The sequence below is a fragment of the Xyrauchen texanus genome, chromosome 49 (assembly GCF_025860055.1).
Source record: "Xyrauchen texanus isolate HMW12.3.18 chromosome 49, RBS_HiC_50CHRs, whole genome shotgun sequence".
Classification (NCBI taxonomy): Eukaryota; Metazoa; Chordata; class Actinopteri; order Cypriniformes; family Catostomidae; genus Xyrauchen; species Xyrauchen texanus.
In genome coordinates this window covers 15,413,291-15,441,136 of record NC_068324.1, presented here as the reverse complement: position 1 = coordinate 15,441,136, position 27,846 = coordinate 15,413,291, and the positions used below count along the sequence as shown (strand labels likewise).

Sequence of the window (27,846 nt, the reverse complement as noted above, 5' to 3'; positions counted from 1 at the left end):
TCATGCGGATGGAAACTTCTTAGCCGCAGATAGAGGAAAAAGTCCACAGAAAGATGTACGAAGAGGATGACAGCACTACCAATCCCAGCAGGAATTCTCGGATCCTGCCGGCCAAGTCTCCAGATGTGGCCGACTGTGATGGCACGAAAGAGCAGGCTCCCAAATTATGCGGCTACCTGAATAAACTGCACGGGAAAGGGCCCCTGAGAGGGTTCAAAGCGCGCTGGTTTGTGTACGACCCGAGGAAATGTTACTTGTATTTTTTTAAGACTCCCCAAGACGCTCTGCCGCTGGGACACATTGAGATAGCGGACGCATGTTTCAGCTATGACGTGGAGGCAGAAGAGGGGCTCTTTGAGATTCACACCGACGGCAAGGAGTTCCTGCTGAAGGTACAAATGCTAAATGCATCTCAAAAATTAAATCTCTGTGTCAACGAGGATGCAATGCATTAACCTGTTTCCAATATATATAGTCTTACGTTCATTGCACTGGACTTGTTAGCTTCATTTATGGGAGATTACTTTCTTTTAAATCTTGCAATATAAAATTATCTCCCTATGAAAAAGTGTTCAATGCAACAAGTGATCAGTGACCATCTTGTCATTCATTTTCACCAAAATCATACAATCATAATTTATTTTACTTTTCAAGGCTATGTAGTTTTAAAGTGTATAATAATAATAATAATAATAATAATAAACATAATAAACTATTATTTTACAGATACACTACAAAGACTCTCCATTTTGAACTTGAGTGTTTGCTTAAAGTACATTTGATTTAAAGGACACATGTACAGTATACATAAGTACATGTGTAGAAATGCATCTTAAGCACAGCACATTAAAGGTTAAACACTGGCTCAGTCATTCCACTGTTGTCAAGATACAATAAAACATGCTGGACAGTGCTCTAAACATCTTGTCTCATGGCTAGAGAATGTAGGACGATAACACGAGATTCTTGTTGTAATGAAGCACTGTGCTGTCTTTGCAAACTTGGATTGGACCACTTGCCGGACAAGAGAAACAGCTGGACAGATTCAAATATTTTCAGTAATGCAACAGGATGTCAGTTTCCCCAACATCATTTCTAGAAAATGTATTCCACATTGTGCACACATTACACATTGATTGATGTTATTTATAGGGGTTGGGTAGCTGTACCGATCTCCCAATTTGATTCCATTCCGAAGCTCTTGATTCAATTCTATTCTGATTTTAAAAGTATTTGATTTTGATTCTGATTCATTTGGGTATATTTCAGTTCTAATGTCCATTTTGATTATGTTTGAAAGCAATTCACTATGAGCTAATGCTGTAAATTGTACAGGGAACCTTTTACATTTAAAACATTGAAAAATTAACAACAGCCCAAACTATTCAGTTCAGTTGCTATTTATATCAATATAAGGATAGTTCAAATAAAGATTATTATTATTATTATTATTATTTATTACTACTCTCTCAATCTCTCTCTTTCTCTCTCTATTATATATGTGTGTGTGTGTGTGTGTGTGTGTGTGTGTGTGAGCGTGTATTTATCACTTTGTGGGGACCAAATGTCCCCATAAGGATAGTAAAACCCGACATTTTTGACCTTGTGGGGACATTTTGTTGGTCCCCATGAGGAAAACAGCTTATAAATCATACTAAATTATGTTTTTTGAAAATGTAAAAATGCAGAAAGTTTTCTGTGAGGGTTAGGTTTAGGGGTAGGGTTAGGTTTAGGGGATAGAATATAAAGTTTGTACAGTATAAAAACCATTATGTCTATGGAAAGTCCCCATAAAACATGGAAACACAACGTGTGTGTGTGTGTGTGTGTAATAGCATCTACCAATAAATGGCACAATTTGGGTCCCCAAAGAATAGCACCCAGCAATGGCTTTAAATTCAACAGAAAATGTTGGTTTTCACAGCTACATTATTTTCAATTTTAATGTGTTGTTTTCATAGGCCTAAATTATTCTTCACATAAAAGTAAATGTATGTTATTTAAATTATATAGTATATATTCATCATCATAGTAGGACCCCCTTGGCACTGCCTGTCATTTTTGCTAATTTTAATGGTAAAAATTATTGTACAACAGCATCTTTTTTATAGTATAGTATAAAAACAGTTAGATGTATTCCAGAATAAGAATTGGTGGTTAAAATGTGCTTAAGTGTCCTGAAAACAATGTCACAATGCAAAAGATAATTTCAAATGTATTTTTATTACTTTGGTGTAAAATATGACCAGGACATTGTCTTGACATTTTTATCAGTTTCCACCAGTAGCATTTTAAGCAATAAACTTAGAAATGCACATGATGTTGTTGTAGTCTAATGATTAATTAGTTAGCATTGTGTCAAAAAGGAAAAAATAACTTTTCTGTGTAACGGCTATCGTAAACTTTAACATTATCGGTTGTAAAAAAACAATATCGGCCAATCTTTAGTTTAAAGCTTTGGTGGTATTTATTTGTTTTTGTTGCTATAGAGTGCAAGCAAACCGAATAAACCTTTCATGCAAGAATGTATTTTTTTTACAGCTTTTTTCTTTCTAAATTTCTTGATTTTCAAACTTAAAGTGCAGCAAGGGTAATCGGCTAGACTCACTTAGCCGTAAACTGGAACTGAGAATGAAACAGGCATGACTTCTCAAAGGAGAAAGTCACATTCGCACCTGTGACCCTGTTCCTCCTGTTATACTGTTATATCACAAAACAGCAGGGCAAAAAATGGATGGTTAGCACACTGCTTTTATTTCCTTTTCAATGTGCAGGCGCCCAACAGACAGATGATGCATTACTGGCTGCGGCAGTTGCAGCAGAAACGCTGGGAGTTCTGTAACATGCCTGGCCATCGAGACAACTGGTGCTCTCCCACCCTATTTTATCCACATATGGGTCTGGTGGCCAAAGATGCAGGTGAGGCATAGCAAACAAGCAGCAGACTGTGATGAATGCACTGAAGAAAAGAGAACAGAGAAAAAGAAAGAGAGAAATCAGCTGCTGTTCCTGTCCTCCATTCATCTGTGGAAATTGCAATGCTGTTTGTTGGACATGACAGGACAGGAAAAGTCAAATCAGACTTTAAACCTGTAGTGATTGGCTTCAAATTATGTGAGATGAGTCAAAGGTCATAAATGCACATGATTCCACTGGTCATGTAACACATGCCTTCATCTGCCTTCAAACAAACCTACAGTATTTAGAGACATATCTGGGAGTGCTAATGTTTTTTGTTTCCTTTCAAAAACCCACAATGAGCAACCAATATAAAAATATGTGGAACAAAATCGCAGTGTTTCATGCAAAAAGTAATTTAATTGTCATGTGAACAAAAATATAAATTTGTAATAAACAATAATGCAAAATACAGTTTCATGTCTGGTAAGAAATGTTTATAACGGATACATTTTCTCAGTTATCTTGTCATTGGTAGATGTTACAAAAGTTAATTTTGGATACTTCACATATCATTTAAGCAAACATGCTCTTGATTTCTCTTCCTTTCTATGAGGTACTGAAATGGTTTTACAGTCCTCAAAACCCTCAGGCAATGATTTGTGCTGTTAGAGAATAGCTGTTGCATTTAAGCATTTTTTTAGAAGTCAAAAAGGCAGAACCAAAACAAAAAGAGTGTGCTTCTTCCTTTTTACCAGCACTTTGCAAGTCATTGGCTCTGTTTAATTTACATAAAACAAATGTGCCTGTGTATCTCTTTGTGCATTATTCATTTAATTCAACTGACCAATGGTGTTGTTTCTGTATGAGAAAAAACACCAGACTGTCACAGTCTGTAACTCAAACTATATGTGCATTGGGTTTTTAGAAGCAACGCTCTTTGAGAAGCCCAGTGAAAGCATGGAAAGTGTCCGGAGTGACTTTGCTGTTGAGATGGACAGTGATGGACTGGTTGGTGTTCAGACTGTACGTAGCCCTGTTGTACAGCCCACTGCAGCACTCAACTCCCTCAGACACTGGGGCTCTGAGATCAGGTAATAGCCTGGGACAAAGATATTGGGATGGACTGATGGAAACATGTACATAGTTGATATTTATTTAAATTTCACGGGTCTCTAGAATACTTGATTCTGATTGGCGCCACCTAGCGGTCTGATATTTCTGAGTAACAATGGTTACACCTAGCGGTCTGATATTTCTTAGTAACAACTGCACCATCTAGCGTTCTGATATCTCTTGAGTAACAATGGCTACATCTAGCGTTCTGATATCTCTGAGTAACAATGGCGCCATCTAGCAGTCTGATATTTCTGAGTAACAACCGCTTATCCACATATCAGACCACTCATTAGGGTATTGCGAGTCATCATTTCTTCTTTTTAATCACTATTTGATCTCCACAAGTAAGCTAATACAATAATTTAACCTCAAATCTATATTTTATGTCCATTTATTTAGTTATTTGGTTAGTAGCCGTGTAATAAGCGGGATATTGTACAGTCAGCCGGTTGTTATCGCAAAATAAAGCCCTTTATGGTGATACAAGTCCTGATCACCCTATCTGAGATTATTTTGCGAAAACAACCGGCTGACTGTACATTATGCCTTATGTTATGATTGATTTGTCTATTATTTTGCTCTCAATTACGCTATAATTATTTTGCCAGTATTTTTTTTATGGATAATTTTCATAATAAAGGCCAAAATATACTCTACACAAGTATGTGAAAACAGATCAAGTACTTGGCCACCATATTGCCATCTCGCAGTCCGATTGGACATGCTTAATGTGCGTTATTGTATTACCATGGTGCAAATTTCAGTACTGAAGGGGACAATTGAGTTACGTCTGAAAGTCTGCCATTAGACACGTAAATGTGAAATTAATGTGTTTTCAATCAAAAACCTATTAGTCTGGATGTGGCCTTGGTGTGAGAGCATGAAACCATTAGAATTCAAAAGATAATTAGAAAGAAATAATAAAATAATACATTTTGTTAAATGCTTTATTTTATTTTAAAGGTGCACTCAGTTATTGTTTTCCCCCATTAAAGATTTCATCAGATCATTTTAATATGCTATCCCCTTCCAATAAGTGTAGTATTTTCATGCAAATTTCACAACAACCATTGCAAAATATTTTTTTTTCCCATCTAGGCCTAGTAATAGATTCAATCAGAAATATACTTCCTCAACTGAAATAGTCATAGCGATAGCAAGTTTAACCTTTGGTCAAACACTGGTATAGAGTTGTTATTCTTATTAACATCAAGCACTTTTACCTTCTAAAGGACAGTATATGATTATATTATGTGATGTCAAAGCCTTTCTCCATTTCTCCCGCCTTCAATCAGAAATAGTATGTCCCATTTGCGGCCTGGCCGATTAGGAGAAAACCGACGAAGTGTGTTTTACACATCCAGCAATGAGGACTGGGAGATGGTGGACCCTCTAACCAGAGATATTTCAGAGTACAAACCCCCTCCTGAGGGCCAGCGCAGAGAGAGCCCATCACACTCTCAGAGACGTAAGATCATTATTCAAACATTTCCCCTTACTGCCATTCAGAGAAATGTGTAGTTGTAAGACATATTGAAAATGTAATAGACTGGATGTTCTGTGGGGTCATTTATTTTTATGAATGATGTACTTTTAATGGAAAAAATGTGTGGGATTTTCAATACCATAACACTATGTCCTAACCTGTTGTAATGCGACAAGTTTTCAGTGCCAAGCAATTTTTCTGTCCCCACATTGAAAGCCAAAATGCTGTGCAAAGCACAAAAGCAGTAAAAATCTGTTTTTTACTGTATTGTACAGCTATGGACTATGCAGCACTATGCAACAGAAATATAAACTAATTAAATGATAATAGTTGCAGCTGGTTAGGACAAAAACTCAAATTAACATGTTGCGATTTCTTTTTCAAGATTCAGACACTTAAGGTCTAGGCCTTGAATATCCATCTGTAGCTCTCTTTTTTCACGGCATCTGTCTACAGACTCCATTGGCTCTGCGTTCACGTTTGATATCCGCCCCTCACGAATGAAGCGGCCCTTTCACATGGGATCTGGGAAAGCAAGCCGCAGCACGGAGTGCTCGCTGGTGGAATGCGACGGATCCAAGACCTCCGAAATGCAGCTCTGCATTCAGAGCCAGCAGGAGGAGATCAACCGCTTGCAGGAGCAGGAGAACCACCTCCGGGAGGAGCTTGCCAGTCAGAAGGTACAATATGAATGAATGAAATAGGAAGGGACACTTTTTTGAAAATTAGTGCAAAGTCGTATCTCAAACTTGCAATGGCCATCCTTCATCCTTCTAGATTATTACGCAATAAATTTCATTTTGATTATGGGTTTGCGGCCAGAGTCAGTTAATATTAGTATGCTGTCTGGTGATGTTTCTAGCGAAAAAGTCTACCATGTATTTCCAAGTATGATGGGCGGTATGACCAAAATATTATGTGATCAAGGTATGATTAATTTTATGTTTTGTTATATATATCAAAATATTGTCAAAGTTATTTTTGCTGTAAGTGGATGGATGGACAGATAGATGGATAGATGGATAGATAAAGACTTTTCAAGTCAACCTAATTAAGATTTTTAGTGGTTTTAGAATCTTTTTGCTTTTGCACAGTATATACGTTATATACCGTCCAGCCATAATAACAGAAGTATTTGCTTGGTGTTTAGACTTTATATCTGGGCTTACAATTATTTTATTTCTGGTTACATATTTCACATGTTGTAAAACTAGTGGTCAAACTTTGCTGGCAGAAATACAAAACTGTTGGCATATAAATAGTTTTCACAGGGTTGTCAGAGCTGTTTGTTTATAGTTCTTCATTCATTGCTGTAATTCTTATATTTGGGGATTTCTCAAACATGTTGGTGAATGCACAAATTGTGCATGTGAATGTTGACACAATCTCTGATTACTCTGAGAGCGTCAGTATTTATAGTTCAATGAACTGTCCTTTATCGAAATGGCAGCAAGCTTTGATGCAGCATCTCCTGCCAGTCCAGTTTTGAATTTATAGGAATACTCAAAGTTGAATACAAGTTAATCTCAATCGACAGCATTTGTGTCATAATGTTGATTACCACAAAAATAAATTTTGACTTGTCCCTTTTCTTAAAAAAGCAAAAATCAAGGTTACAGTGAGGCACTTACAATGGGAGTGAATGTGGCCAATTTTTGGAGGATTTAAAGGCAGAAATATGAAGCTTATCATTTTATAAAAGTACTTGCATTCTTCTGTTAAAACAATTTTTTGTTTGTTATTTTGCTGTAAAGATTGAATTGTAATTTTTTAAGTTGTTTTAAGGTTTGTTGACGTTATGTCGTCATAGCAACGAAGTTGTAAAATTGGCTATAACTTTACACAGAAAAGGTTAGTAAGCGAATTTATCATACTAATACCATGTTAACATGCATATTGTTTGTTTTGTGGTTATACTTTTGAAAAAGGGACTATTTTAATGTAAAAAAAATTGGCCCCCATTACATTGTAAGTGCATCACTGTATCCCAGATAATCAACATTATGCCATAAATTAAATTTTATAGTCGATTGAGCTCAACTTGTATTGAACCCAAAATATTTCTTTAATTGTTCTGCTTTGTGTGCTTTTCTGTAAAGGTGTCATCACATCTAAAGCAGGGGCCTTGAGAACCACAAAATGGGTATTGTGTTTGCAATTTGTGTGCAGGTAAAAAAAAAACTCTGGCCCATGGCTGTGCTTTTTACCCAGACACCTTAACAACTCTAAAAAATATAGTAATCAACAACAGTGTTTTATTTAATCTCACCACAGACTTCAAGCCTCATTATTTTCATGTTATTAACACGTACTCATAAGGATTTGTACAAATACTTTGTTTTAATGACTAAAGGTGTGATAAGACTGATCAACTAATGACTGAAAATGTTGTTTTATTAGCAACATGAATAACATGTTGATACTTTTATCAAACAAGAAGGCACTACTGGGCAATGTATTGCCTGTTTCGAGTAGGGCTGAAACGTTTCTTCAACGTTATCGACAACGTTGAAAATAAAAGATTGTCGAATAGTCATTTGATCTCATTTAATGTAACATGAGATCACATTTAACTCTAATGATGATGTGCAAGAGCAGCACTGCAGTTCTCGCAAGACTGAGGAGAGGAAGAAAACATGTCCAGATGCACTCTAAACTTTCCAAACAGCTTTAGGTGATGTAGATCATAAAGTATGAGGGAATTTTAATGCAAAAATACAAAATAAGTCAATAAAGTAGCACTGTCGTTGTGGAATAAGTGGAGCTGGAGCTGCCACTCCACTGAAGCAAAACTTGCTTGTCGAGCGTCGTTACATCTTTAATGCAGTTAGATTTAATGCGTTTAGCTTTATTAAAGTATAAATAATACGGAAGCAGATCATGCAAATAACTACAAACTCTGAAACGGGCATTTCTATGTGCAAACAGCGCCTCCTCTATGAGTTGCATGGATGTCCCGATCTAAAGGGGGGAGATTAAAACTACACCCGGCTGATGCACACTCTGTCGCGGGGACCTTTTTTTTTTTACGTTTAAAAGTTATCTGAAAATGTTGAATATAATGTAAAAATATAAATTTTTATAATATCTAAAAATCCTTTAAAAAAAGAAGCATTCAACTGAGAAACAGCATATAAGATATTTAGACTTGCTTTTAGAGAATAGATATTGAATATAAGTATATTTTGTCTTTACTGCACTCACATAATTATAACCAAGTGAAAAAATACACTTGTATACAAAATACACTTACTGTGTATTTAAGATACATTCTCCTAAAGCAAGTCTAAATATCTTATACGCCTGTATTAGCCTGTATTGAAGTCCCATTTCTTTCAGTAGTTCAGACATCATTCATTGAGCATTACTTCAAAATGCCCACAGAAATTTGTAACAATGTCAATGTACATTTGACAAAGTAAGTTGGATATTTGGACAAAGTTGTGATTAATATTATCTGCAGAAACCGTAGAGAAAGGCTTCTGTTTTTGGTAGATACATTTTTGTGATAATTCACCAGTCCATGAAGATAAATGCCCTTTGATACTTTGGGGTTAGGAACCATGTTTTCACCAAAGTGCTAATACGAATAAAATAATGTCATTGTTACGAAACCCAATTATTGGCTGTAACATAAATCACATTTTTTAACAGATCCTGGATGTGCCTCCAATTTCTGTTTGGACTCCAGTTTATTGATCCACCCTATTTTTTCAGTTTCATTGGTGTTTATTGTCCCAAAAAATCCTGAGAAACAATGAATGAGTAATTTAGCCAGATACAAAGACAGAAGCCCACCAACTGAAATAGAGGTCTACATTTTCCTAACTGGTTCTAATAGATTACAAAAAACTTTGACCTCATCAATAGACTTTGAAGGATGATCAATGACTATAGAAGAACCTTTTTTTTTTTTTTTTGCCATATCAGTCTCTGTGTGTTTGAGTAGTTTATGCAAGTGATTGATTGGTCGCTCCTGTCTGCTGAACTGTCATGAATGCTTGTGTTTTATGCACCATTGTGTCCTCCTCTACCAGGAGTTGGTTCGTCTTCTTCAGCAAACACTACGTAGCTCCCAATGCGACTGGAGCTCCATAGGACCTCCGGGGAGCATGAGGCCCAGCAATCCGAACCAGGATGAGACCGAAGCAGCCAAAGCCCTGGCAGAACGAGACACCCAGATTAAGGAACTTTGTAGCCACATGGAGAGGCTGGCTTTGGAGAAAGAGAGTCTTCAGCAGGAGTTGAAGGGTTTGAAGATCAAAGTTGGGGAGATAAATGAGCAGCTGGGAATGCTAATGGAAACCATTCAGGCCAAGGACGAAGTCATCATGAAACTCTCCCAGCAAAGCGGTGAAGAAGGAACCCAATCGGCTGAATGCAGCTCACCTACTACTAGCAGGGAGCAGCAAGAGCTGGATACTCTGAAGGTATTATAAGAACCAGACCTAACCTACATCAATGTGTACTTCCCAATCAGTCGATCTATATGATCGAAAACATGAATGAGTTTGTGTGGGAGGGAGTTTAGGGTCAAATGTCCCTGCTCAAAAAATGGCTAATACCAGCCTAAGCTGGTTTTAGCTGGTCTCCCAGACTGATCAGTTGGCTTGTTTTAGAGGGATTTTGGACTTTGGGCAAGCTGTTCTTGCTGGTAGACCAACTTGACCAGACTTAGGATGGTTTTAGCTGTTTCTTTCTTTTTCCAGCAAGGTGTTATACAACTGACAATGGCAACCATAAATGTACAAGACTCTGACATGTTCACATGTCACTGACAGTCAAATCTTTAGTCTTTCAAGGTCAGCTCTATTTTACGTTCAACATAGCCTCGTGATAACTCATTATAAATCATGCGTGATGGTGAATTTTTAAGATAATGTAAGATTTGTCTCGTACAAAAAAAGGACGACTTCAATTCCCAAACTGAATTTCAAATCCATACAATACAGACATAAAATTTTACTTAGCCTCCAATCCAGCATTTTATAATAAGAAAAGAAATGTAATTGAACAAATTTGGTCACTCAATCCATATTTATGCAATAAAAATTACTAGGCTTGGTATTAATGCCTTTTTCATGCGTCAATAATCAGAAAATTTTCCTTATGATTATCAGGAAAGGGCAAAAACCACAATCAAAGTTGTGTTGAAATTATATATGAAAGGACAAAAACTATTGTGTAACCAGTAGCATTATTTATATCTGAAAAAATGCAGATATAAATAAGGCTACTGGTTACACAATCGTTTTTGTCCTTTCATATATAATTTCAACACAACTTTGGTAAAATGAGCGACAGGGTAACTTAAAGAGGGTCGCGCACCAGACGCGTCTGGCAGATGGCGCTTTCTTAAATAAGAATCAAATATTTTCTTTGAAGCTAGACACAACGCCACTCAAAATTCTGTAACGCCATGGAGTGCAAATTGCATAGTTTTCCATTAAATTCTCATTATCAAAAGGCATAGATTATTTACTCCAGCCATCACTGCATGAGACATTGCATATATTTCTCTTTCATATAGCCTATACAATGTTTTTGTTTATAAAGTATGTCTTTTGTGGTTTTACAGCTTGAGTTAAACCTATTCAAGTCTACATACAGAAAAATTGCATATTAAAAGTTGCAATTTCTAATAGTTTAGTTTGCACAGTAACACCAGTTTCATACACTAACCTGCAATTCATCAAGGTAACTTTGTTCATTCTTGCAGGAATTACAAAACCTTTGTTACTTCGTATTGTGTGTATGATGACTAGATTTTCAACTTTGGACTGCCTCATGTTCAACAACATGCCATGTGTGATACCTGTGCTTTTGCTTTACCGGCGACCAGCATCACCCCCTTGTGATCTCACAAATCTATTATGCCAGACCACATTAAACGGAAGGCTAACTGACAGTGAATTGGAAAGTACACAATTTAGGCTTCTAATTTAAATGTCAGCTAATATATCAATGTGTCAAAAACATATCGAGAAAATAATGTGGCGATCAATAATCGATGTATTGATAATTTATGACATTCCTACAAATTACTGATGTATGTAAATAACCTGTAATATGCTTCCTGTGTCTTGTACCAAACTCAATATTTCTCTTTCTTTTGTTGTACAAAACAGTGATTTTCCTACTAAAATCATGGCTTGGTTTAGGTTAGGTGTTAAAGTTAGGAAAAAGATTTGTAGTATTCTTGGTTAGTTCGTTTTTTTCTCTATGTGAATAAGTCAAACGATTTCGTGATTTCACTATCTCATACTAATTATTAAGGCTTGAGCACAGGGGTGTAAACACATGACCTGTGCAGAAATGCTTATTAATATACAGATTTATTGTAGTGCTTCAGTTGCTTGCCTTCCACACTTGAAATGTTTAGAGATGTATCAAATGTTAGTGATTGTCTCTTGATAACAATACATAGAAGTTCTGTTTTGTCTCTGTACATGCTTTTTAGTGTCTTATGTTCAACTTGTTTGGTTTTTACTTTGTTCCAGGACAGTCTTCAGGGCTACAAATCCCAAAATAACTTCTTAAACAAAGAAATTCTGGAGCTGACCGTCTTGCGAAGAAATGCGGAAGCTAGAGAGAAGGCACTGGAGACAAAGGTCTTTGCTCTTGTCTTTATTAATCTTCCAATTGTACTTCCAGTGAAATTACAGCAGTGACTTCAACAACTTGTTGCACTTAAACGACCCTGGCTGTTTTGTCCGCAGATTATTTCTGCTTGTGTGCCATGTTAGCATTTCCTTTTCCTTTTTCCTAGCATTCCATTAACCTTTGAATGTTGTGTGTGCATGTTTCTGTTTGCTGAGGAATACATTTTGCTCACCCCTTCTCTTTCGGTCCCTTTTTGTGTCCATTCTGAATCTACAGAATACCAGTTTGGAGGCCAAGCTGTGTCAGGTTGAGAGTAAGTACCTGGTCCTACTTCAGGAGGTAAAGACTCCCGTATGTTCCTCCTTAGAGCAAAACCATAGCGGAGAGGTCATCACTCGTCTACTAGAAGATGCACTACAGGTGGAGAGCACAGACCAGCTGGAGCATCCAATACTCAAACCAAACGCTGTCAGGTATCACAGTCAACCTAAACCCATCAGTAAGACAAAATCTCATGCTTAGAAACATAATTTTCCTACAAACAAAAAAATTATTCAGTCTACTACACTGTCAGAACAAATGTGCAAAAACGTTACCTTTAGGGGTACAACAGCTTGTCACTGGGGCTGTGCCTTAAAATATACACCCATTGTACCCTTTACATGTCAATCACTATCTAGTTATGCCTTATCTGTCTCCAAAGGGTACATATTAGTACCTTTAGGTGGAAAGATGAGTGGGTGTTTCTTTGAAGGTACTGGCTCAGCGATGAGCTGTTTTTTTTCTAACAGTGTTTGTAGATATAGTCTACAATTTAGAGCACAAAGCTTTCTTGCTAGTACAACCAGGCAATTTTTACAAACTGAGCTGCTAAAAGTGGGTTATTCTGAAGATATCATGGTATTGATATCAGGTTCAAGAAACCTTGAATAACATATCTTCTGTCGACTTCAGGAGAAATTTTTTTTGTTATAAAATAGCCCATCCATCTAGCCCAGCCTACAAAACAAATATTAAAACCAGCCCTGTCACCATAACATTTGCATTTACTTGTGTTAACTTTTGTCTTTGTAATGCCAACCTATCCAAATATCTTATCTTCAAACATGTTCAGTCATGCTACTGGTCTTGAAAAACACCACTCGAAATGAACAGGAAGTTTTTTATGTTCCAAAAAACAGTGTGGAAGCAAACATCCTCCTATTCCTTGTTAAAATACACTCACTGAGCACTTTTTAGGAACACCATACTAATACTGGTTAGGACCTCCCTTAGCTCTTAAAACAGCCTCAACATTCCTTTGAGATTCTGGTCCATGTTGACATGATTGCGTCACGCAATTTCTGCAGATTTGTCAGCTGCACATTCATTCTGTGAATCTCCCGTTCTGCCACATACCAAATGTGTTCTATTGGATTCAGATCCGGTGACTGGGAAGGCCACTGAAGAACAGTGAATTTAATGTCTTGTACATGAAACCAGTTTGAGATGAATTTTGCTTTGTTACATGGTGCATTATCATGCTGAAATTAGCTATTAGAATATGGGTAAATTGTGGCCTTGAAGGGATGCACATGGTCAGGAGCAACAGTACTCAAATAGACTGTGGCATTCAAACAATTATTGATTGGTAGTAACGGGCCCAAAGTGTGCCAAGAAATCAATCCCCACACCATTACACCACCGCCACCAGCCTGGTCATTTGGCACATGACAGGTTGGGTCCGTGGATTCATGCTGTTGGTCACCGTTACAACCCGGGGAGTGGGTTAGTAACACTTGGAGATAAATTTGAGATAAAGTGATTATTTTATTCCTTTTGAGTGAAACATAATGCTGTATGGCAGGTAAGAAACCACTCAAACACCACTATACCGAACACCACCAACAGCTTTAATTATAAAAACTAGAAAAATTATTACATATATAAGAATATTTACAGTGCTCAGTATTGCTGTTTACACAGGGAAGGAGAAAAGCGGAAATAAAGCGGTGCCAAACAATAAAAATAAAACTAAATAATTCTAACTAATGAGTGTTCTCGTGCTACACTGCCTACAAAGAAATAAGCAAAAACAAAACATCTCAGTTGCCTCCGCGTCTGAGACCATCAATCCGCGCATCTTATCACATGGCTTGTTGAGCGTGTTACCGTGGAGATGTAGCGCGTGTGAAGGACCACACTATTCTCCATGGCATCCATGCACAACACTCCACGTGCCCCACCGAGAGCGAGAACCACCTTATAGCGACCACGAGGAGGTTAGTCCATTTGACTCTACCCTCCATAGCAACCGGGCAAATTTGGTTGCTTAGGAGACCAGGCTGGAGTCACTCAGCACACTAGGGATTCAAACTCATGACTCCTGGGTTGGTAGTCAGCATCAATACTCACTGAGCTACCCAGGCCCCCCTAAATAATCAAATACTATGCTTCAAAAACTACATGAGTTCCATGTATGTCTCGTGACATTATAACTATCCATTTCTCCCTTAAATATGGTTACCCAATATTTATCCGAGTTACAGCATACACAACAAAGCTGCAACGAGAGATGGAATAGATTAACAAAGTATGTACATACAGTCATTCATAAACAAGTAGCTTTGAAGGCATATAGATACACAGAACACGTCACCTGAGTGATAATTCAGAGTAAAACAAAATGCTCAGTTAATGAAGACATATTATATGTCTAACAAACGCTGCAGCCACAAGCTGCCTCGCGGTTGTCTCTCCATTGTCTCTCTTTTTAATGCCGCCGGCAGTCCAATTATGTTTCTGGCTCCTCTCCCACCACGAAACCTGTGATGTCAGATGTTTAACAATGTAGTCGTCCAAACACGACGAAACCAGAAAAAGAGAGCCGAATACAAAAGAAAACTACGCAGCTATGGTATGAAGTTATACACGTACATACGTACGTAACTCATAAGAACAAAACTATCAAATTGCACCAAAAACTCCAAACTAACTTATTCCATTAAACTCCGCGAAAGAGCATCTGCCATTACATTCTAAGAGCCTTTCTTAAGTTTGATCTCCAAGTCATAGTTTTGCACCATAAGAGACCACCACATTAACCATGCATTACGATTATACATCAGAGTCAAAAAAATTGTGGTAAGTGTAAACAGTAATGGGAGAATTACTAGGCCCAAGGTAAACTTACATTTTACAAGAAGCAGACCACACAAACATTTTCGAAAGACTAAGCAGACTGGTCTTGGAATGGACCACAGTGGGAATATTATTACAAAAGTTCCGATAGTATTCAACCATACCTAAAAAATGACATAATTCCCGACTTGTAGTTGGGACTGGGAACTCAATAATAGCTGACACATTAGCATCCAAAGGTTTTACTTGTCCCTGGTCCACCTGTTTACACAGATAGGTAATTATAGCCTGCCCAAAATAACATTTTATTAGGTTGAGCGTAAGTGAGGCATTCTCAAGACGTGTAAAACAATTCTAAGCAGAGACAGATGTTCAGACCAATCTGACGAATACACCACCAAGTCATCTAAATATGCACTACAGTTAGGAACATCAGCCATCACTACATTTATCAACCACTGAAAGGTGGCTGGTGCATTACGAAACCCAAAATCCATGACGGTATACTGTGCAAAACTGTCAGAAGTTTCAAAAGCAGAAATGCGTTGCTTCTGGAGCTAATGGAACTTGCCAGTGCCCTTTTAGCAAGTCAGGTTTACTGACGAATCGAGCTATACCAACATAATCTATGCAGTCCTCCATTTAAGGTAATGGGTAACAATCTGGAACAGTGACTACATTCAATTTCCAATTATCAGTACAGAATCTGAATGTTCCATCTGGCTTTGGAACAAGCAGACAGGGAGATGAGCTTCTGCTGGGTTTCGCAAGACCATTATCAAACAAATACATAACTACTACTTCCATTACCTTTCTCTTCACAAGGTTGACAGTATGCATGCTGTCTAATTGGAGAACCAACAACCTTATTATCACATTGAAGAACTGTGGTTTGTGTAAGTACATCTTGAAAAAGAGAAGAAAAACCATGAATCAATTCAGTAATGTCCTGTTCTTGTTCAGCAGTTAAATGACTTAAACAAGGTGACAAATATTTCAACATTTCAGAGTTTAACAACTTAGCACACTGTTGTTGAGTATTACTCAGCACAACTTCTTCACCTTCCTCAATACTACCACCAGATGATGAGGAACTACTCACATCCACCATGGATGGAACAACATATAGTCAGTATCACTCAATTTTCTCACAACAACATAAGGACAATAAGGCAGATAGTTTTGAACCTGAAATAGGTAACAACACCAAGACTAAGTCACCTGACACAAATGATCACACAACAGCGTTCCTGTTATGTCTGTTTTTCATAGATATCTGCGCATCCCTGGGGGAATCTTTAGCAAGAGAACATACTGCATGTAAATGTTTTCGAAACTTAATGACATAATCCAACACGTTACTTTGAGGAGTGGCAGCAATCGCTATCATTTGTTCCTTAAGAATTTTGAATGGTCCTCAAACCGAGTGTCCAAAATCCAGTTCAGCAGGACTGAATCCAAGGGATTCTTGTGTACAGCAAATAACATTTATTAGAACACCCTCATCCCATTCTTTACCTGTCTCCAAGAAATATTTATGAAACATTGATTTTAAGGTTTGATGAAACCTTTCCAATGCTTCCTGACTTTCAGGATGATAAGCAGAGGAAACGCTTTGGGATATAGCTAAGATCTGCTGAACCTGTTTGAAAAGTTTGGACATGAAGTTTCTTCCTTGATCCGTCTGTATGACTTTCGCAAATCCAAAAGTAGAAAATAACATTGTCAGTGCTTTAACAATGACTGGAGCTGTCACCTTCCTTAATGGAACTGCTTCTCGGAAGGGCTTTGACACACACATAATTGTGAGCAAAAATTGGTTTCCTTCTTTTGACTTTGGCAAGGGTCCCACACAATCTACAATTACTTGCTCAAAAGGTTCTCCTACTGCTGGAATAGGAGAGAGTGGAGCGGGGGGAATTTTCTTGTTTGGCTTACCAGTTTATTGGCAAATATGACATGTATGACAATATTGAGACACATCTTTCCGTAAGCCAGGCTAGAAGAAGAATGCGATTATATGTTTTTGTAATGCCTAAATGTCCCGAACACACATGGTTATGAGCTAAAGACAAGACAAGACAAGACATGCTGTCTGTACTTACAAGGGACTGCAGTCTGAAATACCTCAGCCCAGTCTGAGTCAGCATCTGTATATGAATGCATAAAAAACAGCATATACTGTATATCGGTTCGAATTAGCAACCGCTTATCAAGGAAAAATGTTTCCTGTTTTCTCAGCATGCACAATCTGTTCCTGAGATATAGGTAGATTCAAAGGAGCTCCCTAGTTTCACTACATTGTTCAATTAAATTCTCACTTTCAGATTGTGAAAAACATTGCTCCTCCCTTATAATTGGAGCAATATATAAATCTTTCAACTCAACATCATCACTCATTTTATGTGACTGAGCATGATTTCCAGCACAAGCTGTAAACCCTTCAGGATGAGTTCTTGCCAGCTCATCTGATGAAGAGCAAAGGTCAGGTTTGTCAAGCAGCTTTAAAACAGGCATAACATTACCTCCTGCCAAGTCATTTCCAAGAATCAATGATATTCTCTGGACTGGTAGTAAAGATCTGACTCCAACTTTCACAAGATCACAATGTCCCATTTCAATTCCTTGCACTATTACATTCTCACCACAAGACGTCTCAGTCAATGGTAATAAATCAGCCAAAAGAAAAGACTGAGCAGCACCTGCATCTCAAATCATTGTAACCTCTACTTAATCTTTTTGTGATCCAGTTAAAGAAATGAAGCCTTTCATCAAGAATGGCTTGTAACTTTCATCAGGATTTCTATCAGAGAGTTCGCCACCTACAGCTTTGACAATACCAACACCTTTCATTGACTGTTGCTGTTGGGATTTATGCTTCAGTATTAAACATTTAGCAATGATGTAGCTTGGTGTATGGCAATAAAAACACTTTTACCTCTTTTGTCTGTGCTGCTTTAGGTTTTGGTCGATACAACTGAGACTGTGAGGATGACCACCCTTCTCTGAGCACCCAGCTTAAAAAATGATTGTTTAAGCACAAACTCCTCAGCTAACTTAAGAATTAGAAAACTTTATTGTCCATTTCAATTTACAGCAGCAGTGCTCATGGGCTGAAGGGGGCACAAATTATTTTTTGTACCAATTCTTCCAGGCTAACGGGACCTTAAGTCTCCTGCCAGATGGTAACAGCTGAAATGATGAATGAAGGGGGTTAGTAGGGTCATTGTAGGTTACATACATTGTCACCTGGGTTGCCTTCTTAGTAAGGGACCAAGTGTAGAGGTTCTGGAGTTGCAGTTGTTTGTCTCCAGTTATCTTATTGGCCTGATTGACCACCTGGGTCAGCTTATTCCTGTGTCTAACTGAGAGGTTCCCATACCAGGAAACAATGTTAAAGGTGAGAACACTTTCGGTGAGTGACCTGTAGACCATAGTTAGAGTGTGTTTGCTGGCATTAAATCTCCTCAGTTTCCTGAGGAGAGAAAGCCGCTGCCTTTCCTTTTTTTATCTGCATTAGGCTGAAAGGAAAGTTTATTGTCAATTATTGTTCCCAAATATATAAAATATATGACATGCTCAAATTCCTGCCCCTTCATAGTGACTGGCTTAAAGACAGGCACCATGCTATCAAACACAGGTTAGGTTTGACCTGCCATCAAAACAGGTGGCAAGGTGATCGATGTGCTGGTGACATCCTGCAGGCAGGCAACCAGGGCCATGTCATCAGCATACTTTATAAGTGTGAGGTCTTTACTATTGTATTTTACCTCATTTATGTATATAGAGAATAAAAGAGGAGATTAAACACACCCCTGAGGAATGCCAGTATTCAGGACAAGGCAGTCCGAGAAGGTGTTATTAATACAGACTTTTTGAGGACTCTCTTAGAAACACCCTGATCCACAGGACAAGGCTGCTACTGACGTTCGTGTCACACAGGTGTCTCGGGAGAAGATGGGGCTGGACCATATTAAAAGCAGAGGAGAAATCCATAAAAAGTACATGGACATATGTATTTGCTTTGCCTAGGTGACCATGTACTTTTTCCAGAAGAGTAAGAGTAGTGTCCTCCACACCTCGGCTGGCTCAGTAGGCAAACTGCATGGGATCCATGAGCTTTGCTGTTTGCGATATGAGTTACTTACTATACGATCCATGCATTCATAACAGTTATAATCTCATAATGAGTAGAACAGTCAGTTTCATGTTAGTTCCCCAGCTGGTGTTTCTGAACATGCAGAATCCACCAATGATGCTTTTCGCTGTTCATCTAACGTCTCTGAATCGAACGAGCAAATATCCCTCCAGATCGATGTTGCTTGCATCCCCTGAAAGCCAAGTCTCCATGAGACAGATCAGGTTGGCTTTCCTAAAATCCCTGTCATACTGTACAAGTGCGGAAAGTTTAGTCATCTTGTTAAGTAGTGAACGCACCTTGGATTGGGTAATTGCAGGGATAGGGAAGTGGCTACCTCTCCTTTTGAGTCGGTTCCGTATCTCTCATCTAGATCCACGCTTTTTCTTCTTTGTTGTGAGATGGGAAGTTTGAGCAGGTGATTTCGAGACAACTAAAAAGAAGTTTCGGCTGAGTTTCATCTGTTGGAAGCTTAGCAGGAATTCCTGGGTGTAAACAGGAAGCACAGGTAATCCATTGTTCCATGCATTCCATGGTTTTGCTCCAAGCCCATTTACACTGTCACATAGAATCGTCAGAACCCATATCACCCCTACAAACTGGCCGATCATATTCCCTAACATGATCGCCAGGTACGCACTTTGTTATAGTGACAAAAATAGATGAACAAAAAAAACGAACAGATGAGCATGGTGCCTAGGGTCGCATGTGCCCTTGATCATCCAAGATGCGATAACATCTGCCCTTAGGCAGAACTAAAACTTGCAATGTCACTAGTCTTTCCATCAAAACACTCTTTAATTGTCTATTCAATGACTACTTGAACACCCGTACATTTAAATGTTCAGCAATCTATAACAAATCATCCTTTCAACGTTTATCAAATTGCTCAAATGTCGGACAATGACTGAAAGCTTGTCGAACATGATTAACACTATGACAACTATCAGAGAATAAACAACATACCAGTAGACTACCCTCCCCATGTCTTGTAATTAGTTGCAACTATCCAACATCAACCCTGCCATAAGCAAAACATTTCACTCCAAAGAAAAAAATATTATTGTGTCCCAGAAAATACAGGAATATCCTGGACGAGTGGGTAACACTTTGAGAGAAATTGATTATTTAAATTCCTTTTGATTGAAACCTAATACCGTATAGCATGTAAAACACCACTATACTGAACACTACCAGCAGCTTTAATAAAAATTACAACAAGAAAGTGATTACTTATATAAGAATATTTACAGTGCTCAGTACACAGGGAAGGAGATATCAGAAATTAAGCAGTGCCAAGCAATAAAAATAAAACAAAACTATTCTAACTAATGAGTGTTCTCATGCTACACTACCTACAAAGAAATAAACAAAACAAAACATCTTCAATGTGCAAGACATCATAAATAAATTACACTTACTAACCAAACAAAAATACAATGAGTGGCACATGCTCCATAAATAGTGTATCTAATGCAACACTTCAGAAACTACCTGAGTTCCATGTATGTCACATTACATTCTAAGTATCCGTTTCTCCCTTAATTGTAGTTACTTAAACCGATATTTAACAAAGTTACTGCATTTACAACAAAGCTGCAACGAGAGATGGGATAGATTAGCAAACAAAGTTCGTACATACAGTCATTAATAAACATGTAGCTTTGAAGGCATATAGATACACAGAAAACGTCACCCGAGTAATAATCATAAAGTCTGGTCTCAGCACAGGTTCAGAGTAAAACAAAACACTCAGTTAACCAAGACATGCTATATGTCTAACAAACACTGCCACCACATGCTGCCTCGCCTCTCTTTTTAATGCCACCGGCAGTCCAGTTATGCGTCAGCACTCCTCTCCCATCATGGAACTAATGACATCAGAGGTTTAACAATGTAGCCGTTTAATCACAACTCAAAACCAGAAAAAGAAAGAAAGAAAGAGAGAGAGCAGAATACAAAAGAAAACTATGCAGCAATGGTATGAAGATATACACGTACACATGTACTTAACAGTGCCAAATTCTGATCCTACCATATATAGCACAAATTGAGTTTTTTACAGACTTCATCTGTCCAGTTTTGCTGAGCCTATGCCCACTGCAGCCTCAGCTTTCAGTTCTTGGTTGACAGAAGTGGAACCCGATAAGGTCTTCTGCTGTTGTAGCCCATCTGCCTCAAGGTTCGACGTGTTGTGCATTCTGAGATGCTAGTCTGCTCTCTTCAATTGTACAGAGTGGTTATCTGAGTTACTGTAGCCTTTCTGTCTGCTTAAACCAGTCTGACCTTCTCTGTTGACATCTCATCAACAAGGCATTTCCGTCCACAGAACTGCCACTCACTGGATGTTTTTGTTTTTGGCACCATTCTGAGTAAACTCTAGAGACTGTTGCACATGAAAATCCCAGGAGTTCAGCAGTTACAGAAATACTCATACCAGCCCTTCTGGCACCAACAATCATGCCACTGCCTAAATCGCTAAGATCCATTTTTTTTACCCATTCTGATGGTTGATGTGAACATTAACTGAAGCTCCTGACCCGTATCTGCTTGATTGTATGCATTGCATTCTGCATCTGGCTGATCAGATAATGGCATAAATAAGTAGGTGTACAGGTGTTCATAATAAAATGCTCAGTGTGTACAATGGTAAATAAACTGTCTAGAAACTTTTTCACCTCATACGACCTATTCCAACTGGAACGCATACAACCAAAGCTAATGTTTTCTTTGATTTCGTTTAGCGAGTATGACGTGTATGGCTTCAAGACGGTCCCAGAAGAGGAGGATGAGGAGGAAAAACTTGAAGCCAAAAAGAGAGCGCTGGACCTGAAGTCCCTTTCTCTTACAGACCAGGAGACATCAATCAGAGTGAAATGGGACAACTACCTGGCCATCACCATGAACAGAGAGATGGTTCGATCTCCAGAGTTGAAGGCACTGATGCGAAATGGGGTGCCCCATAACCACCGCTCCAAGGTGTGGAGCTGGTGTGTGAACTTCCATGTGAAGAAGATCCGTGACAGCCAGCCGAAAGACTATTATCAGAACCTTCTGTGCATGGCAAGTGATAAACCCAACCCAGCCTGCAAACAGATAGAGCTGGATCTCCTACGGACACTCCCCAACAACAAGCACTATGCCTCCTCTGACTCTGAAGGCATCCAGAAACTCAGGAATGTGCTGCTGGCTTTCTCCTGGAGGAATCCAGATATCGGATACTGCCAAGGCTTGAACAGGTAACCGATCCAAACAACTCCATGTGGTGAAAGCATATAAGGAGATATCCGTTAGGAATTAATTACAACTGCTGGTAGTATTGGTTATTTCACAGGGTTTATTTGACATTATGCACGTGAATAGGAACTCCAGGCTGTTAAGCTTGAAACAAAAAACAAACAAAAAACTCAGTTAAAGTAATCAATAAAACCAGTGTACTATTGAAGCCATTTGATCATTTTGTGTGATGAACAGAATTTATTTTTAAGTTGTTATCCTCTCAAATCAACTAATTAGTAAAGTGCTTAAATCAAATTTGGTGGCTACATCGATAACATCAAACCTCATTGGTTATTGAGTCTTGTGACCAAACGCGCAACGTGAAAAGAGTGAATAACGACATAAATTACATTGGGTTCATTGCAAAAAGTGATCATATCGCTTTTGAAGACTTGGAATATAGTACAAGACTCTATCAATTACATTTACTGTGGTATTATGGTGTTTTGTGTCATTTTTTTGAGTTTGAAAGACCGGACTAACTATTAATTTACATTATGGTAAATTAATAAACCCTGTGAAGACTTTTTAAAAATCCATCTTTTGTTTCCCACGGAAGAAAAAAAGTAATAGGGGATTGGAGCGAGTAAGTAAATAATGATAAAAGTTTCATTTTGGGGGGAACTATTCTTACAAGATAGACTGTTAATGGTATGTGAAGACGATTAAGTGTTTTTGTGCTAAAATACAATGCAGAGTTTAGAGTAATACAAAAGTCAGTTCTGATACAGTTCTAGCAAAACAGAAATGTATCATCGATTTATTAAAATGTCTAGATCTGAGGATTTAGCAGCATCAGGTTGTTTTTCATTCTTTCAGGCTGGCAGCTATCGCTCTTCTGTATTTGGATCAAGAGGACGCTTTCTGGTGTCTTGTGGCCATTGTGGAGGTTTTCATGCCACGTGACTATTACACTAAAACACTGCTTGGGTCACAGGTACTGTTCTAAACGTGAAAAATCCCCTAAAAACTGCCAGGCTTTTAACACTGGAGCAGAGACAGGAACTTTTTGCATGTCATTGTTTACTTGGTATGACTCACTTGCAGCAGGCTAACAGCACATCTTTTTTTTCTGTTCTTTCATCTCACACTGCAACTCAGGTTTTTTTTTTTTGTTCTTTCTGATGCCAAGACATTAATATAACGGACATGTTAAACATACATTATCACAGTTTTGGACTTATGCAACATTTTACATTAAGTTTTGGTTGCTAACCACATGTTAACTTGCAGAGAGACTTCCCGGAAGTACTTTTTAGTTAGGACCATATTTTTGGTAGGCTGCTATTTATGGCTTATTCATTGTTGTCATGTGACTGCAGTCAACAGTGAAGTTCTCACAAAAGCAAATTTGAGAACATTGTTTTTGACTCATGTTAATGTTGTTGTGGTGCAGGTAGATCAGCGTGTGTTTAAGGACCTGATGTACGAGAAGCTGCCCAGACTTCACGCTCATTTTGAACACTATAAAGTGGATTTCTCTCTCATCACCTTCAACTGGTTCCTGGTTGTGTTTGTTGACAGCGTGGTCAGCGAAATCCTCTTCAAGATCTGGGATGCTTTTCTCTATGAGGGACCTAAGGTATGAGGAATTAAATGGAAACAAATCATTTTAACTGTGCACTGACAGCATAATAATATGCCTAATTTATATCTAATTAATAATCATGATTATATTTAATGGCCATAAAAACGGATGACAAATATAAAGTGATCCATTAATAATTAATTCCTCAAATCCATTTAAATAATAAAAAAGTTCTAAAATAAAAGTAAGATACATGGGCAGTAATTCGATGAAAATAAAATTGCATGATACTCTTATTAATCAAATTAATCACATACAACAACATATGCTGAGAAAAGCTCCAAATAAAGATAAATCATTGTGTAGCATTAAATAATCATACAAAAAATTGCTTTTAGGCCCCGGCATACTCTCGCTCAGAGCCAAAAAAAAAAAGTTTTTTTTTACATTCTACAATAAATTTCGCTAACATGCTATATGAGGCAATAATATCAAAATATTTAGCAGAGATGGGCCACTTCTACTAAAATTAATGGGAGAAATTGGAATGCCTTATGGTCAATGGATGTATAAAAGGAAGTCCCGCCTTTCAAGTAAAAGAGCAAATCACCTTTTAGAGACAGACATTGCCTGTCAATCAACTCGAGAACGTGCATGCGCATTAGCTATACAACCCTGGACATTTTTGTTTTTAGTGTAATCTGAGCTAAAGAAGCACAATATATGGTACCAGTGTAGTCTAATTTTACCGCTGACTTTAAATATGTTCTTTGACCAACAGCTTTGGAGATTTCGTTTTTTCCCCATTCAGTAGATATGAACTGCACTTGTATGCCACTTGTTTACATAGTAAAATAGCTGCCCAAGAGCATTCCAAAGATGGCCAATGAGTGAACTGACTTGCTAAAAAGACTTTCACTCTGTTATTGTAATTTTATGATGACACTGATACTACTGCAAAGATGGGTATATAAAAGAGTGTTAATGGAATGAATACAGACAAAAGAATGAATGGGCACACAGAGTATTTCCTTTTGTAGACTAATTAAACAAACAAAATATTGCATGACATGTTCTTTAAAATATCTCCGCGTGAATGATTGTACAGATGTGGTTAAGATTGCACCAGCTCACTTATAACTGCACGCTGGTTTGTTCATGTTGACTGATCTTAACTGACTGAATGGTAATTAGTCGTTGGTCTCAAAGTATGTGGAGCTCTAGGTCACTCTTACCAATGACATGTTTTCTAAAACCTCAGAAACAAAGACAAAAACACCTTTGTTTTGGCCAGATTGTGTTCTAAATGATGTCACACCCATTTGTTGTTAGATTTGGTATGAACTTTGCATCAATTAGTTATTTTGTATAAATTGTACTCAATGGATATGTTAAATTCACAGCCCTAGTAATAATTATTGGCCAAGTTACCACATACTTAATATTATTTTTATTATGAATCATAGGATTGTTGTTTCATAATGATATTGTTCCTTGTATGCTGACTTGTGTTGATGTTTTAACCCCTCTGTCTGTTTATTTTGGCAGATAATATTCAGATTTGCTCTCTCACTTTTCAAATACAAAGAAGAGGAGTTTCTTAAGCTTCAGGATCCCATGACCATTTTCAAATACCTTCGCTACTTCACACATACAATCTTGGATGCAAGGTGTTCGCATTTAATGGGATTTTATTATATTAATTAAAGCAATCTAAATCTATAAATCCAAGATAAGCAAGTTTCAGTCAACAGTTTACTAACACCGCAATTGAACAGAAGCTGAGATACATTGAAGCAACATTATAAACCTTGTTTAGTGATAAAATGTTGATGCATTTAGTTTTCTTCCCACACAGGAAGTTGATGAGCATGGCCTTTGTGGACATGAACCCATTCCCAATGAGACAGATCCAGAATCGCCGTACATTCCACCTGGAGAAGGTCCGTCTGGAGCTCTCCGAACTGGAAGCCATCCGCCAAACCTTCCTGCGGGAGAGAGACACCACCCTGGACGGCCGCACGCTCATCAGTGACGATGAGGAGGACAGCTGAAGCACAACCAATAAGAGACCAGAACAGCACAGCGGTTAACCAATCAGAAAGTGGCTTAAATATTTCAATGTTCTTTTGTATTTCTGATTTTGTTGAAATCAGCTTTTGGGAATCAAGGAACAAACAGAACTGTGAATTTCGGGGACTAAAGAAGAGTATTCCTGTTGCTTTTCATTTCTTGTATTGCTTGACCAATATTCCATCCATTTGTACATTTATGTTCACCAAAATCAGTATTGAAGTAACTCAAGTACTTTGCATTAAGGAAGATTGTTCTGGTGTGGACTGGACAAGTATTCAAAATGTTATACACTTGCATTAAGCTGGACATAGTACAGGGATGCACAGTCCTGGACACCAACAATTTCTCTTGCGCTTATTAAAACTTGTTCACGTACTTTCGGTAATCGTCATATCCAGACATCTGTATTAAACATCATTAACTTGTTTAATAGAATAAGATGACTTTAAACATGTACATGTTTTACATTTCAGGTTTACGAGGCCTGCCCTCGTTTTTTATACATTCGGTACATTTGTCCACATTTTGTATCACATAAATCACTTTATTAGCAATTTCTAGATGCAAATTCTCCTATGAGGGAATGTGTATTATTGTAAAGCATGCTTAGGCAAAACCTAACAAATGTTGCATGCAAGCACAGTCATGGACATTACACTAGACAGATCTCTCAATCATTTCAGAGAATCACACTTCAACAGATTTCACAAGCAGCAGTTCTTTTTTATTGAGGTTTTACAAGCACAATTTGCTGTCTTTTCAGATGCCTTATTTGGTACCTCTTTGTTTTTAAATGCATTTTTGTATTGCAGGTATAGTTCCTCTGTTTCTACTCTCTGCTTCAAGTTTGAATATTATACCAACAAACAACTTCTTTTTTTTATTTTTTATAATTGTCTAAAAAACACAAGAAAACACCATTACACTGAAGCTGCTCACAATCAACATAATAATGTGCATCCACATCTGCTTCACAGTCTCGTTTATTGCCATTAATTCTCATTTATGCTTTCTTATTCATAGAGGCTACCTTTGCATGAATGCCCATTGAATGCCAAATTGAGACTTGTTAGACTTTGGAATTTCTGTGAGAGCTGGTTTCTCACAATAACTGTGCTTTCCATGTAGGATATACATTTGATCACCCTCACTGGCCTTGTAAGAAAATGTTTAGCGAATCCTTTTGCATTACTTTGATATTTAGAAATAGTTTTTTGCAAGATGTATTTTTTTTCTCCTGTCCAAATGATTTCTAGATATATTGCATTTTGGCTTATTGCTGAGCTAAGCCAAAACCAACATAATTTTGACAAATTTGAGGCTTGTTGGTACAAACGTGTTTCCTTATTCATTGTTCTTGCCAAATCTTACAATCTTTTTTCATAGTACATACATTTTACCCATCGACTATGTTTGTCTGATAGCAAAGAATTGTTTAATTTCTTAATGAGAGAGCTACGATTTCAAACATTTATCTGTTAAGCAAATTATGCTAAACAATTTTCTTTTTTTTGTGTTGAAGTTACTGAAATGTTTTATTCTTTTATCACATGATAAATATCTTGTGTTTTACTTATGCATGATTATCTAATAAATTGC

The 27,846-nt window shown here is 37.6% G+C and overlaps 1 protein-coding gene across 1 annotated transcript; it reads left to right on the top strand.

Moving 5' to 3' along the window:
• Positions 1-27,846, top strand: LOC127640430 (TBC1 domain family member 2B-like). The gene is made up of 13 exons (XM_052123006.1): positions 1-392; positions 2,775-2,919; positions 3,827-3,992; positions 5,313-5,485; positions 5,960-6,183; positions 9,541-9,933; positions 12,004-12,114; positions 12,383-12,579; positions 22,109-22,603; positions 23,463-23,580; positions 24,040-24,225; positions 25,720-25,841; positions 26,030-27,846. The coding sequence occupies exons 1-13, from the start codon at positions 54-56 to the stop codon at positions 26,223-26,225; spliced, it is 2,865 nt and encodes a 954-aa protein (XP_051978966.1). The 5' UTR covers positions 1-53; the 3' UTR covers positions 26,226-27,846.

Bases quoted from the DNA above. Each gene is read 5' to 3' on its own strand.
- LOC127640430 (XM_052123006.1), top strand. From the start codon at position 54: ATGTACGAAGAGGATGACAGCACTACCAATCCCAGCAGGAATTCTCGG. The intron at 393-2,774 runs GTACAAATGCTA...TTCAATGTGCAG, and splicing joins GCAAGGAGTTCCTGCTGAAG to GCGCCCAACAGACAGATGAT. The intron at 5,486-5,959 runs GTAAGATCATTA...ATCTGTCTACAG, and splicing joins CCCATCACACTCTCAGAGAC to ACTCCATTGGCTCTGCGTTC.